Source organism: Chenopodium album, chromosome 18 (assembly GCF_948465745.1).
Source record: "Chenopodium album chromosome 18, dcCheAlbu1.1, whole genome shotgun sequence".
NCBI lineage: Eukaryota > Viridiplantae > Streptophyta > Magnoliopsida > Caryophyllales > Amaranthaceae > Chenopodium > Chenopodium album.
This window is the reverse complement of record NC_137851.1, coordinates 14,395,373-14,412,363: the sequence shown is the minus strand read 5'-3', so window position 1 is coordinate 14,412,363 and position 16,991 is coordinate 14,395,373. Positions and strand designations below refer to the sequence as shown.

Here is a 16,991-nt window from a genome sequence, read left to right as displayed (position 1 = left end):
TGTACATGCGATCAACTTGGTTGCAAATTTGCAAATTAAATATCATCAAACTAATGTGCTGGCCGGTCAATATGTATCATCACTTAAAATCAAACGGATAGAGTACATATATATATATATTCATATGACTACTAAAGTTATCTTTGACATACAATCAAATATAATTACAGCGTGCTCATCATCATCATCATTGGTATCAAGTCATTGCGCATGTACCACGGTGGGGTGATTTCTGTAGCATGAATGTTAATTGTGGATGCATAGAAAATGAATTGATTTGGGGTCTTTTCTCATTGACTGAAATCAGCTTAAATGCACTGAATTGAGCCGAACTGAACTGAGCTGCACTGAAATGAAATGAACTGAACTCATCTGAAGTGAACTGAACTGAACTGAATTGAACAGAACAGAACTGAACTGAAATGAATTGAACTGCACTGAACTTAACTGAATTGAATATTGTATAAGAGATGGAAATTAGGAGCTGAACTACACTGAACTAAACTGTACTGAACTGCACTGAAATGAGATGAACTGTATTGAAATGAATTGAACTAAATTTGTGAAATACAAAACCTAGTAAGAGATGGTTATTTTGTGAATACCCGGGTCCTACAAAAACGTTTGAGATATAGTAAATAGGTTCGTACCTATTAGCTTAACAAACTAATTACATTGTCATAAAAGGTTACGTATATTTTAGTACTCTAAATACCCGGGTCCTACAAAAACGTTTGAGATATAGTAAATAGGTTCGTACCTATTAGCTTAACAAACTAATTACATTGTCATAAAAGGTTACGTATATTTTAGTACTCTAAATACCCGGGTCCTACAAAAACGTTTGAGATATAGTAAATAGGTTCGTACCTATTAGCTTAACAAACTAATTACATTGTCATAAAAGGTTACGTATATTTTAGTACTCTAAATACCCCGATTATACTCATATTTGGTTGTCATTACCTTAACATGAAAAAATAGACACAATTGCATATGTAGATGGTGGCTAACCCTCTAACACCTATCTACCTCATTAATGGCCATGTATTGTGCACTATATATAGGTGCTTTGCACCGTGGTAGAGTGATTACAATCCCTCCCAATCATTACAATTTTTTATAAGCAAAATTGCATTAGACAACATGGCTCGCCGTGCTATGACCCCATGCCGCACTCCGTCTTTCTTATATTTCGATCCACCAAAGGGAATGGTCCCCGAAATGGATTTCACTCAATACGAGTACTTGTTTGTGGGGGACGACGGTGAAGTGTTAGCCAGTCTCGCTGAAGATACTATATCAGCTCTTATTCTACACCCAAACAACACAAACAATGACTTGTTTAACTCCTTGTTCATGCGTGAGAACGGTTCAGAAGATGTTCCCAAACCAGCCCATTTTCCAAACATACACGACACACACCCAATCCGTCATGAGTTTGAAGTTTTTTTGCTTTGGTGCCTAGGCTCTCTACCCCCATCCACTTTTGATCCAAACAAGATGAAACCTGCCCTACACATTCTCGACCCAAAACCCGTAATTGAGTTTGATTGTCCTGTTTTGGACATAGACTTAGTCTCGATGCGCCTGTGTGTAGGTGCTTTCACGGATACATTTCAAGTGTTTAGGGTACCACCTACTCCTCATATTTTACACTTGAGGGTCGCATACAAACATTTACCTGGAAATATCCCCGGATATCATATGGTCGACTTCACGCCATATGATGCACGTCAGGCCGAGTTAGTGACGTCTGGCCATTTCGCCACAATACCAAATAAATCCTTAATTTGCACTTGGAATGTAAGGGGATTAGGAAGACCTTCACTAGTAGCGAATTTTGAGATAATGTATAAGAAACATAATCCAGTAATGGTTGTTTTGCTTGAAACAAGGCACGGGTATCAAACTGTTAAGAACCTTGTAAACATATTACCTGGAAGGTATTCTTTCGGATTATCCACTCCTCGAGATGGACTGTGCGGAGGGATTGTGTACATGCGGAAGGATCAATATATCGGTTTAGAGCGGAAAGTTGTGCACCACACATCAGGGGCAAGGGTTGACGTGTATTTTAAGGTAAAAATCTGGTTATATCAAGGAGTAAATAATTTTCTTTAATTAGTTAATAACTTTACTAAATATGTACTAATTCGTGTGCTGCATGTAGGGTCATCCTATAGCAAGGCGCGTGTTGTTCGAAGACGAAGCGAAGTACGTGTAGCCATGGGGTGACCACCACATGCCAAATCCGTGTATTAGCTATATAAGTGTAACTCTTACGAATGGTTTTTATATAATTAATTATGTGTTCTATGTTTAATTATCTATCTAAAAGGCGGATTTGTTACGTAATACATATGCATGTCAAAATTTATTAATGAGGTATTTATTAATTTGTTTTTTATTTATATGACTAGTTTATGTAATGGGGAATAAATTTAAATGCCGCATTGGATATGTTTCGAATTGGAAATTTTGGCCCATGTGCTGACTGTTAGTGGATTAGCCAAGACATAATGCGAAACAAAAGAAACGACTTATAATCCTTATTATACTTCATTAACGACATACAATTCGAAACACTCTTCAAACATCAACAAATTCACTCCGACTACCTATGTAATACCCAAAAAATAAGGAAGCAACTATGAAAATCGCAGCTGACATGGTGTAGCGCCTAGACATACCAATTACTTTAGCACACAAATCGTTAATGATAGACTCACATCTCTTCACTTCAATCCTCAAACTTGCAATCTCCTCTGTCAATTTATGAGTCGTGTACAAGGTTGGGTGATGGTCTTCTGAATCCAATATACGTGGATGCGCATCACTGTGGCCAGTTTCATGCCATTTGAAAAAGCCGCAATCCTTTGAACGATCCTAATTTGGAATCACAAATATCGTACAGTAAATTATAGAGGCCAGTTAATTAAAAAAAATTAAATGGATTGATGTGTTCGTCTTACCTGCTAATATGGGCATCCAAAGAAGGTGCGCCCTATATTGGTGCCTTTCCGGACAACGGAAACCTTCGCCGGAATACCGTGTCGGCATTCAACTTGTCTACCAGAGCTTGCTGTGGACCACGACTGTGATGCCATGATTGTTATAAGTTTATGTTGATGCTAATATTAACATGGAAAGGCCTTGGCTTTTGTCTTTATAATGTTACGTCTCTTGTCACGTCCCCAGGCTAGGAATGACATTTCACAGTCGTTGATGAAATTACCACCTTTTTAGCCGTTGCAAATCTTTTTCCTTACATAAACCAAAATGATATAACCAAGAATTGAATTGAATATAAACTTATTTAAAATATATTTTAATATATTTTGGTTTACGTACAAATTCCATAACGTATAGACACATGACTTGATTAACATATGAAATATGTACTAACAACTCTAATATCTATCCACAGAATTAATTCGGATAATTATATGAATATGATTAATGTACACCTATCATATGGTTGCGTTAATTTCATTTGAAGTACGTGGTAAAAATAATGTGATGTGGAACAACCAATACTCATGCAAGTAATGTACTAGGATTAACGACCTTTTGATGTTTAGTCATTAAATGTTATGTTGCATTTGTTTATTACCTATACAAAATATCTTGTTTTACTATTTTGCTAACTTTCAAATACGTGAGTATATACGTGAGTATATATGTGGGAAGTTCCTTCAGTTTACATTCGATTACTCCTACTTGGTTATCCATATGAGCCATTATTTAACGACGTACACGTGGCATTTTGATGGTGTGAAATGGAGTGGGATTAAGATACGTTCTTAATTTAAGTACTCTTTCGTAAATTAAGGACCACACCGTCTATCAAGATGTAGGAGTAGGGCCCGTTTTACAACTTGGAAAAACAGAATTTACAAGTTAAACAAGGTAGAAGAATATTGAATTAAATATAAATTCATATATTGTCTTGCAGTAGAAGATTTATGTATTCATATTACTGTGTAGTTAGTGTGATGAGGTAAACCACATTTCGTTTGTAATGATTTTACCATTAAAAATGTGTTGTGAGTTTAAAATAATAGGATTTGTATTTCGTCACACATGGCAATCTAGTCGATTAACACATGAATGTGTCATGTAATTGTCATTGCAATATATAATTAAGTATTTTATCACATATTATAGAGTAATATGTTGCAATTTTTTTCTTTGCCTTGAATTCCTGTAAACACAATCACATAGATCTAATAACTGCTGTTTAAAATAACTTTGTAATATGTGGGATCCTATAATTCATTCACACGTGCTTTATTTTTAAATCGCACATCATTAGAAACGGAAAAATTGGTTTACCACAATCATTTGTTTATGTGTCTAAGTTAACCACTATACATTGGTAAGATACTTTGAGACCACGGTTTCGTATTTGCAATTGAAAGGGGAAAATCTGTAAAAGCCTTACACACTATAAAATGATGTGATATAAAACTACCAGTTTCAGGCTTTAACATTTAATGCACTCCATCAACCACCTTTTGAATCCCAATTACTACTTGTACTCATTTTTATTGACTTGCATACTATACCCATACTAAACAAAGTTGGGATGTAAATTTAAATTGACAATGCAATGAAATTTCTAAAGGAAGACTATTAACCATAATAAGCTTCATGTGTTAGTGACAAATATATAAAATTACATATAAATCGTTGTGTTACAACCTTCCATCTATAATTAAATTTCAGTAACTCTAATGTTCAAATTAAATCCACATTACGCTTCCTTTTGTGTTTGGAGTCCCAGGGACATAAATCCTATCCTTGTCAAAATGGAAGTAATTGGGAGGGTCCTTAGCAATTAAGAATGCTGGGAGAATTTAATAAAAATTCATCATATCAATCCCCGGCTCCGCGGCTCTGCCAGTACGAATGCAGGTTGTAATTTAATATTTTTTTCTTTCCCAATAAGAACAGTCATGCCAGTTGTTTAATTGCAGGAACGAACAGTGCGGGGGATTATATCCACCAATGTATAAGTTATACTACCCAATATGCCTCCTCTATTTTGAGTATGAAGTGTCTAAAACATTCTTACAATTGATGAGTATAAACAATAATTCCAAAACGAAGCGGGGGTCCAATATGATCCGATTCGGTATTTCCAACCCGCTGTTAAGTGGTCAGTACTGTCAGTGGAATTACCCCAAATGGATTTCCGGCTGAGACCAATTGGATATACATGGTGTGTAAAGCAGACCCATGGATATTACCCGGGTGGTTTAGTCCACGATATATTCTGGTGACTCCCTATAAGATTTATTATAAAACGGATCAAACCTCCTTACCGTGTTACGGTGGCTTATAATTTAAAGTATTGTGAAACAAAATACATGTAACGCAAATATAATTGGGAGACATCGGATTTTGATTTACGTACCAAGTTTTGTCCATGTATACACGAGTAATTTGTGCTTGTACATAACAAAAGATTTATTTTGGTGAAACCTATTGTTTGAGTGCGAAGTTGACATCGAATCCAGCTTATCACACCACACACCCGGTTAGTTAATTTTTAGACCACGTGGCCGTTTATTAATTGTAACGTCACATTAAAAACAATTGAGACCAATGTTAAGATGTAATTACTGTACCCTAATGTGAATTATAATTCACATGGCACAAGTAATTAACCTCGACAACATTGCCCTACGTGTACATGAAGATGAGGTGGAGGCCATAATTGTGGAAAAGTCAACAAATGCAAAAACAAGTAATCCTAAGCAAGTATGTTATATTAATATGCCAAAAAAAAACCAAAATAATAATATGCGACAGACGTCCGCACATTACACAATTATTCAGTCAAATCCCATGCAGTGCTAACAATATAAATAAGGGTGAGAGGAGATCTACCATTCACCAACATTTACAGATTTAACCTGTAATTGATTAATAATGCCTAGGCGAACCACCCACCCAAATAACCCCTCCCCTGAGATGCCTCCGGTCTACGGCAGAAAACGCCTAAACCCATAGGCCATCCCCCCGCAGAAGCATGAGAGCCCTAGCCATGTTAGCTCAAGCAGCCACAAAATACCCCAACCATCCATCCCCAAAACACCAAGGTAGTTCCTCATCTAACCCGTTTCCTGAAATTAAACGGAATGTGATTAACCTTGAGACGGGCCATCACTCACCTCATCAGTCACCTCGTCGATCCCCTCGTCTCTCACCTCGACTCAACCCAGACCTTAACCAAACCCCTGCTGATAATGAGGAGGAGCCACAAACTGGGCATGTGGTGAATCAACCACCACCTTTGTTCCGGCCCATTCCACTTAGACCTCGTGATGGGATGCCCTTGTTTTTTCCCCTCCAAAACCCTCACTACGGCTTGCCGTATAACTATAACGGTGGGGTTCCAATTTTTCATATTAGGGTTCGTAGTACTAACCCCACAGACCTTGGTGTTCCTTACACTATTGCAGCAACGGAAACCCTAGCAAGAATTTATGACCACTATTCGGAGCTTGTGGATCGCGACTCACCTGATGAAATTGTGATAAGGAGGCTTGGAGCGATCGTGTCATCAACACAGACCGCACTGGCAGCCGGAATCCAGCACGGCGACGTTCTCACGGTGGAGGCTGTGGTATGCTTGTCAATTTTATTGTACTTAAATTTTTTTTTTTAAGAGGTGAATTTGATTTTCTGTTTAGTATTGTGTAGATTGACAAATGATTTATGTGGATGTGAAACTGTTTTATCTTGTATACGTACAGTTGATTGTTGAGATGTTGATACATGAGTGTATTTTGAATGAGTACCTCTTCAAACAATTTCATGTGTATTTGTATTAAAGAAATGGAAAATATGTTTTATATGTACGATTTAGCTAGTTTTTGGTCACGTATAGGTAGCTAGCTGGTAAGTTGGATACACGGTTTATATGAATGAAGGCAATATTATAAGGGAATGTAATGAATGTATGAGAATTTAACTGTACTAATTCTATATAATTAGTACGAAATTATGTGCAAAAGGAAATAGTTCTAGATTGAAAGGAATTTAAAGAAATCATTATGTTAAGAAATAGAAAATGTAGGACGAGTTGAGGTCGTGAAGTCAACGTCGTTGACTTTGTCAATGGAGTACATTTTGTGGCGTATTAGTGGTTGTTGAGTAAGATAATTTCACCCTAATAAATCATGTAAATGTCGATGGATTTTTGTAACAGTAACGAATACTACGTACGTGGTAATTCTTTGTTAGTAATAAGTCAAAGATATGTCAGCATCCTTGACCATCCCCGTGGAAAAGTTGGTATATCTTTTGTTTGTTATGACCTTGTTATGTACACGTTGTTTTGTAGGATCCAGACCATAATGTTGATACTCGAGTGAAGGTCTTCAGGATGCAAGATATGACCTCCTTCCCCGAGCAAGTTAGGGTGACAACCTTGCCGGATGATACCCTATACACTGTATACCAGCAGTGGGGAGCTAGAAACAACGTCCACCCACGCCAACTATTTGGTATGTATGAGAACAAGGTTGTCACTGCTCTGGACACCGTGAGAGAAGTAGGGATCAAAAACAATTGGCTTTTGTACGTGTTACCTAACAACTGGAGGGAAATGCCTGTGCGTTCAGTTTGACAGTTACCAAGCTGTGTGGACCTTTGTAGTTCTTAACCATTTATGTTGTGCAAATCTACTTAATCTCGTATGTTTTTAGTAAGGACTGTTTTAAAACTATGCTAGTATTTGTCGTTTTTGTACTCCTTGCTTTTGCTACGACTAGTATGTGTAGCCACACCTGATTTATGATTTGGAGCTGAATGGCTATGGTGTGGAATTAGGAGTACAAATTTTCAATTATGAATGTGTACGTGTGCTAAGTTTGTAGTGTTAAGCTGTATGTGGTATTCACTCGTGTTTTGTTACGATAATAAGAAGGCATGACCTCCCATATAATGTGTACTTAAGTTATTAGTTATGAAACAAATCAGGTAAATTAAGCAAAGGAACTAAATTTGTTTTGCATAATTATTAAGTATTCAGTGAACGTATTTTATATCTTATTTATATAGTTTTGTTATAGTTATATTTAGGTCCAAGCACAGGGGGTTTGACCGGTTTGTTTATATTTGGCAAACCGTTGTCAAATTAATTCGTGACAGGCTGTTTCGTAAAGGGTCCCACTTGTAGTGAAATTATATATAAGTTGATGTACAAAACCATTCTAGCATCACTTCTTCATATAGGATATTGTATGTCCACTTTCATACCAAAAAGAATGCAGACGAGTACAACTAGGTGCTTAAGCATTGATGCTATGCTTGGGGGGGGGGGGGTCTGCGGTCAAGTGAAGTGACGGAGCTTTGTGGTGGGGAGGGGACAGGGAAGACTCAATTCTGCTTGCAATTCATGTTAGCTGCTCAACTGCCTCCGGCAATGGGGGGAGTCAGCTCGTCGTCGGTTTATATTCAGTCAATCAGTGATTTTCCATCGAGTAGAATGAATGAAATGATCCCACATGTTATAGGTGCACATACACCTGCAACTACTCATCCGTTAAAGAAAATTGTAGTCAAACAGGTGGAGTCTCCACACCATCTACACCATACACTGGAATGGCTCGATACCCTTTTGCAAAGCTCCATTGGCAAAAGTGGAAATTACCGAGTCGTAGTTTTTGATTCAATTGCTAGTATTTGTCGTTTTCATTTCACAAGCAGTAGAGATTCAATGATGGAAAGGACGTCGATCTTTAACGTTGTATCGCATGGAATAAAATCCTTGGCATGCAAATATGATCTTTTTATGGTAGTCGTGAATGATGTCGTGGAGGTGCCTATAAATGATGTACACGACTGTGCGTGTTTGATAATGTCACAAGGCCAGAGGTTCCGCCCCGCTCTGGGTAAATTTTGGATCAATAATATTTCTACAAGGCTTTTCATGTCAAGATCCTTCAACACCAACAACGAAGCGTGGGATCGAACAATATCATTGTTACAATCTCCAATATTAGATGTGAATGGGAGCACCTTTCAGATAACTAGGAAAGGTTTAGTGGATTTGTGAAACCATGTTTTGTGTTGCTTTATGTTGCTTTAATTTGTAATGGCCTTGTTCCAGGACTTGTATTGGGTTAGCCAAATGTAATAACATGGATTATGTTGTTGAGTAAACGGGCCTGTTCTTTGGATATTGCCCACTGGTCCAACAACATATATAATGATGTTCATGCTAAATTGATTACCATTTCCAATTTATTATACCCGTTTCATATTTATTATAATTTGTACTCGATGTTGCAATTTCAAGGTAAAGGTGCAATACAAAAGCGTTTGAATTTATTTAGTCCAGTCTTTCCTCCCCCTCCCCCTCTATAAATATAGATACAGAAACAACCATACTCATTTCATTTACATTTCAAGTACTCAAAATATGAGCAAAGCAACTACGGAAGGTGTGTGTGGGAGGGAAATCTCTAGGGCCTCCTACGTAAAGTCCACAGTTTTTAACGGCCCTAGGGATCGACTGACAACGCAACACGTCGACAGTGCCCCCCATGGCAGGCGTGCAACTTTTGGTGAGCTATACGGTCCCATACCGACCTCTTTGGAGATTGAGGAGATGCTACGTGGTGTGCTACCATTCGGCATGCAAGATGCCGAGGACGGTGTTGTTTCACACACTACACTAGGTAACCTGCTTTTTCTCCGCTCTATCCTTTCACCATCTTTTTTAAGTGAATGTGCAAGCGTTTCAGAGGAAAGTGACAATAGTCAGGACTTAAGTGGCATAATATTGCAAGACCGTAGGGAAGCATCCAAATTGATGTTTGTATACAAGAAGTTGTGGAGTCGAGCAACGGCTAAACTGAAGAAGGTAGCCACCACCGTGGCTAAGTGGAGGAGCATATGTAGAAGGGGTTAGTGTCATTACATGGCTGGGAATGACTTCACCATGTATGTTGGTCTAAACTTATCATCATCAGCGAAGTTTTGGTCTTATATTGGTCTGATTTTCCTAGTTTTGGCCCAAATTACCTACCAAACTATGGCCCATTTTTTTCTTGGGCATTATGGCCCAAACTTTTTCATGTTCTTTTGTTATGTACTAGTACTTTAAATTACTCTTGTTTAGAACATACTGTGGTATGCCGTAGGAGTATGAGCTAGGCGTATGTGTGTTGTTATCTTAGGAGTATGTGTGTTGTGTTCTCTTAGGAGTATGCGTGTTGTTATCTTAGGAGTATGTGTGGTATGTTTTCGTAGCGTACCTGTATTTCTTAACTAATCTACGTATTGAATTTGTTATGATCTCTTACAGAGTTATTTTGTTTATTTCATTGCTTTTAGATTGAAGATGATGGAAAATTATTTCATATCCTACTGCTTAAGTGATCAAAGTTCAATTACCGCAACAATAACATTCAACACGTAGACCAAGTGTGCACCTTTTTTATAGGCCCTGACTGTATGTTGGCCCAACAAATCTATTGCACTACATGGCCTGGCCCAACAAATCTATTGCACTACATGGCCTGGCCCATGTACTACTATGTCAACATATCGAACTCGCGAAGTTTTCAGTGTAATTTCCAGGAATTTGCAAACTTTTTTTGCCTCAATACTCCAAATCATATATGATCACATAATAGTGCACATTACAGACCTTTACGATGACAGTCGATTACAGATTTGAGTAAACACAAGTTAAATATGAGTCATACCATATATTAAATTAAGGTGATTTGTTTGCAGACTAAACAACATCAAATTCAAACCCAACAACAACATATCACATAAACATACCTTAACCAATCTTCTTATACTTCATAACATAACAACAATTAACGTCTACCCTTTGCAATTCCACATATCCCACGAAATGAGTTCAAGTGGCTAACCACGCACTACAGATCATAATCTGTAAACTACAATCCTGATTAACAGAAACCCCATCTTCTCGCTCAATCACGTTTAAGTTACACCAACACAGAATCATAACTTGTAGTCGTGCCTGCGACAAGGCAATCGTCATCTGCAACATAGCCAATGTCATTCACCTCCACGATTTCTGGACGACTTGCCGCCCTACGCCTAGCCTGAAAACAAGGGCATCCCACCACATCAGATCAATATTCAAGTCCCGTCATCACACCAAACACAGACATTAACAACATTTTTCAATTGCACCACTTACAGCAATCTTCTTAGGAGGATGGGAAGTCACCCCTTCTTGCGCCATCACGTCCTCCAATGTGGACTGGGGTACCTGCACAATCAGTGGCCTTAGACACCTAAATTAAACATAGAATTTAATAAATTCACATTTAACAACGCATAATGCCTAGCATTTGACTACCTGTCGCTTGCTCTTATTTGGTCTTTTATAACCAATCTTAGCAAGGCCCTTGTTACATGATCCTTTTGGCCTACCTCTGCCTCTCTTCTTAGGCAAAGGGTCTTTCGGTGTGCAAAATGTTGTCCCATTGTCACTAGTGTTGTTATGCTCTACAGTTGGCTCCCCATCCTCTAGATATGTAATGGGAACGGTTTGATCATACTTACGCTTAGCGCTGCATTTTACAGCCTCGTGAATCTTTTCAATGCTAGACAACACCGTGCTCACCGTCTCATCATCGACCATGGCTGCCTCCTCACATATTGGTTCAAAGGCTGTCATAATCTTGTTATACCTTTTCCACAGGCCAGTCTTCGAGGGATCATACTTCGACACCTTCACTCCAGTGTGCTTCCTAAGGACATCTTTTCTCCAACGCTTTAAAACGTATCTTTCAGGTATTTCGGTGACTTGGTTAAGATCCAAAATTCTAATGATGTACCTGCATATTATTCCATCTGTTTCAAATTTTCTGCAGTCACAGAAGACAGTTCGACTTTCGGTGTCATAAGTAGCTGAATAAAACTTCTTCCTGCCAGTCAGCACAGCTTCGCTCTTACCCTCCGGCACTATCCACACCCGATCTTCAATTAGATACTGTATTAGATTTTCAGAGATAATGTTCTCTTCACGTGGGTAGCAGTACAACAATCTACGGCATTCGGTTTGTACCTCCTGAAACTTGGTGTCCGTGTATATCTTCTGAAATAGTTTCTCAGCAGCAAATCCACTAACCAACCGTCTAATGTATTTCCCACATTTCTCATCAGCTTCCATTTCATCATCAACTCTCTTCTCCACAGCCTTATCATACTTTTGGGGGAACTCAAAAAGCTTTGTTTTTCGATTTACAAATCCATCGAAAAAACTGTTGATGCTCTCTACACGTTGCGTCGTCTTCATCCCAGCCCAGAAGAAGTCCCTCATAAAGGCAGGTACCCACATGTGGCGCTCCTTGTACAGATTATCAAGCCAATCATTGCTCTGCAGCTCATACTTTTCAATGAATTCGTTCCACTTGTTCTCAAATTCTTGTATACTAAAACTCTCATACACCAGACACTTTAGCTCGCTCTTGAATTCTTGATACCTACAAATAATAAAAAAAAACCATGTCATAACCACATTAAAGGCACAATAAAATACACAACCACAACTGTTACTACTCACTTACTTTTCGCATGTTCCGAGTTTTTCTGGAAGCTTTCTCATAATGTGCCAAATGCACCACCGGTGTCTGGTCATCGGCATTACTTCCTCAAGTGGCCTCCTCATGGCAGCAGCCTGGTCAGTCACAATTCCTTTGGGAGCTTTTCCATTCATACACTTCAGCCATTGTTGGAAGACCCAAGTGAAGGTATCACAGTCTTCATGGGACACCAGAGCACACCCAAGCAGTATTGATTGCCCATGGTGATTGACTCCTACAAAGTTGGCAAAGGGAAGGTCATACTCGTTGGTCAAGTATGTTGAATCGAAGCAAACTACATCACCAAACTCTTCGTAAGCTGCTCTACTTCGTGCATCAACCCACATCACGTCCTTCAACCGCCCTTCTTCATCCAATCTCTGTGCAACATAAAACTTATTGTTCCCAGTTTGCATTTGTTGGAAAAAATTCATCATTGCAGCACAATCACCTCCCTCCATTAGAACTCGCCTATTTTTATACACCTCATGCTCAATGTCCTTTACTGTGAATGGCAGATGTTCAGGGTCCTCCATCTCAGTCTCAATACACCCATGTATTTGCTTTACTGGTACTCCCCTCTCAAAAAACTTAAGAAGCTTCTTCCTAACTCTAGATGTAAAGTGTTTCATCCGATACTCTTTCACAAGACGAGCATTCCCGGGAGTTGGGGTGTGCCCTGTGTGCTCCAGCTCAACTCTCCTTATCACCCACACACCATCACGATTCACACTGGCATACACGTTGGCAATACACTCACATTTTTTTGACCTTCTTTTACATCGACTCATCTCATCCTCACCAACAAGTCCACCGATCACTCCTCCTGATCCACTTGCATCCATGGCTTTCGCCCTCCTTTTGGCTTCTCTTTGCGCCCTCATATCAAGTCTCCCATAGCACTCACACCTCCACGTCGTTGAGATTCGGTCCCTAACCTCACCCTTGGATAACACCCCTTGCACACGACTCACTCCAAAACCCTTTTCGTCCGCATATTCCTTATAATACGCTTCTACATCTTGCCACCTCTTAAAAATCATCCCAACCCGAGGTTCTTCCACATAGCTCACTACACTCACATGGTTACTTGCTACAACTGTTTGAACTGTCTCAAACGATTTCACTGGGGTTACATACTGCAACCCATCCTCATTCCCTGCATCTGCTTGTGTTATATCCCCCTCCACATAAGGTACAATCACACTACAGTTCTCTACAAGTGGCTCCCTCATCACCCCATCCTCTACATTCGCCCTATCAGTTCCCCTTACACCACTTCCTTTGTCTTGCAAACCTATTAGACTGCACCTATTAACAGGAGGAGTTTCTACACTGTTCTCCATCTGTAACTTATTCCTAAACTGGGATATGCTCCAGCGAATTAATACACATTCCACATATGTTTCTATCAATGAAATAATACCTACCACTTTCATTCAATCAATTACTGCCCACAATCCAAGCAATTAACAAACACACATGCTGCTAATCCAAATTCATCCTTATGACATTTAAAAATCATTTTCACATAAAATTGTTACACACACACCGTAGCAACTCTACCCAAATTTACTACATTTACCAAATTTAGCACCAATCCAACATATCCCTATCTTTATCGACCAACAAAACACATCTATGTTGACAATGTACATCTAAAGCAGTACATTACAAATATCAGCATGAATACATCCACATGTGTACAACTACATTTGCAAATTAAACATTTCGATCAGTTCAAAATAATAATATTTTTTGATTTTATCACATTTCCAATCTGCACTACTTAATCGCAACTATAACCACCCCTATTAACAAATTTTTTCAAACTTTTTAAATTAGTACTCAACTCATTACTGTCACACGTCACATAAATTGACCATAACTAAACAGCTCCACCCCCAAATCAATACACTACTAAAATCATACGATATGAATATTGGTACAGGAATTCTTACCAGATTACTAGATTACACCTCCATTGCTCCTCCGCCTCCTCCTTCTCCTTTTTGACGTTGATACAGATAATATGATACAACACCCTCATTGAATTAGATTTATTACACAACTACTAACTACTAATCGATACAGGCAATAAATTGTTACAGCAAAACCCACAATTTTCCGTCTTTTCCGTCTCCCCTGGTGATAACCATCGTTAGTCCAGTGGCATCCTGAGTCATCCAACCACCTCACCTATTAATGACCTCACCTTCCACCTATGTCTGATACTGTTCAGTTTATTTACGAATGTGCCACAAGATGAACAAAACCCGTTCATCATAAAGATGAATGGGGGCGTCCTTAAACTAAATTCTTACAAATGATGATTTCTTTTACCAATTTAATCTGAATTTGTCTTTCTTGTTGGTAAAATATATGCAGTAAAACTTTAAATATATTACGTAAACTAAATTCTAAATTCTTTAAAAATAAAAACTAAATTCTGAATAGGAGTAATATTCAATGCTAAAAATTCCTTACATTTTGTTTAGTTTTAGATAAAATAAATCCGTAAATTAAATTCCATACAGTGACTAATAATCAATGCTAAAATTTCCTTCTTAGATTTATTTTGATTTTAGAGAAACTAGGAACGAGTTTAAGCAACCTTTTTTTTTTTTTTTTTTTATTTTGAAACTTATTGTACGTAGATGAGAGTTCAATAGATCCAAATACCAGCAAAAGATGTTGCATATCATATTCCTATCCTATATATGGAGTGAGGAGAGGTTTTGGGTGATAAATTTCACTTTTCCAAATTACCTCTCAACTTCATAGAAAATACTACCATCCTTATTATTATTTTTTAAAAAAAACTACAATCCTATGCTATTATTTTTACGATAATACAATTATACAAGTATTTATTTATTTACTTATTTACAGTTTTAAATTACTCAATAAAAAATACTCTATGAGTTCATCATCACATTTATTTTTTAATAACAATTTATTTTTTTATATAACTAGATTAGTAACAACGCGTTGCACGGTAATAATAAGTAATTTTTTCATATTGCTTTTATACTTCGTATCTTTTGTTGTTGATAACTTTTAACATGACTTGGCTCGGTTTTTTTTTTTTTTTTTTTTTTTTTTTTTTTTTTTGTGTGTATAAATAAAGTTTGTTACATAAATATATAAAAAAACATGTATATTATCCTTTTTTTTTTTAATGGTTATAATTTAATGCTACACCATAATATTTACTATGTTATTGAAAATATACTAAAATGATGGTTAGACAAAATACATTTAATATTGCATTATCTAATGAGCTCATACGTTTACTCGTTTAGAGTGCAAGCACAACATTATTGATGTCAAAGTCAAGTTTGGATTTTTTTTTTTTTTTTTTTTTTTTTTTGAGAAAACCAGCGGATGTTAATCATTAAAGAAGGTCAATTTCTGCCTAATCCAGCAAGCCTTGGGGAAAGGGACCGAGACAAACAAACTCGTTACAACCACTTGAATCCCATCTCGCAACAAGATGAACCAAAGTTTAATATCTACTTGGTCCTAGTTTCTAGCGAGTAAAATGTAAAGCCAAAAAAAAAAAAAATAATGACATCATATGTAAATTTAGAGGGAAATTTTTAATGAGAGCTTGACACATAAGACATTTTAGGAATTGATGACATCAGCATGTTTTGTTTTGGTAATAGTTAATAGATAGATTTATTTAAATGAATATTTAGTTTTTTTTATCAACAGTTTTAACGTTTCACCCACTAATATCTATTTATTTATTTTTTTTTAATTAGAATAAAGATCGAAGAAAATAAAGCCTAAATAGGTGTCTTATATTGAGCACACACATTAATAAAAAAGCAGTTGGTTATTGTAATAATTTTAGTACAATCCTTCTATTTTATAGCATCCTTCTATTTTATAGTAACATGGTACAGTGTTTTTTTTTTTTTTTTTTTTGAGGGCAAACATGGTACCGTACTGTCTCAATTTCTTAAATATTGGTTGATTCACCTTGTGGAATACATTAGACTTTAATTAACAATTTTCAAGCAGAATAATGATAATGTACCCTCAGTGAATTGGTTACTACGGTTTTCACTATTTGTTTGTTATTTTGACTTTTATTTAGGGCTTGGTAAGGAGAAGGTCTCGGCCGGTTCGAACTGTTTTTGAAAACAGAATCCCCCTGAGAGTGTAGGGTATTTTGGATATCAAGATGTCTTAGGGTCTAAGTCCAATTGTCCAAAAGTTCTTGAGCTCCACCTTGCAAGAGTATGTCTGAGGGCTCCACCGGCAAGAAAGAGATGGTTAGCTGCCTGGGGTGTGACCCGGGAAAGCCCATCTAATGCTTAAATCAACGAAACGTACTTTCAAGAGAGAGAAAGAAGGAGAGAGAATTAGAAAAAGTTACCATCATTA

The 16,991-nt window shown here is 37.4% G+C and overlaps 2 protein-coding genes across 2 annotated transcripts; one reads left to right on the top strand and one right to left on the bottom strand.

Annotated features, from left to right (window-relative positions):
- The first annotated feature begins 8,413 nt into the window (after positions 1 to 8,413).
- Positions 8,414 to 9,073, top strand: LOC145591889 (DNA repair protein XRCC3 homolog). Its single transcript, XM_081648374.1, has one exon. It carries the CDS (start codon positions 8,414 to 8,416, stop codon positions 9,071 to 9,073), a length of 660 nt encoding a protein of 219 aa, XP_081504500.1.
- A 1,912-nt stretch (positions 9,074 to 10,985) lies between these two features.
- On the bottom strand, positions 10,986 to 13,939 carry LOC145591888 (protein FAR1-RELATED SEQUENCE 4-like). The gene is made up of 4 exons (XM_081648373.1): positions 12,579 to 13,939; positions 11,366 to 12,494; positions 11,204 to 11,275; positions 10,986 to 11,105 (listed from the first exon to the last, which is right to left on the bottom strand). Exons 1-4 carry the CDS (start codon positions 13,937 to 13,939, stop codon positions 10,986 to 10,988), a joined length of 2,682 nt encoding a protein of 893 aa, XP_081504499.1.
- Between the last annotated feature and the right edge of the window lie 3,052 nt (positions 13,940 to 16,991).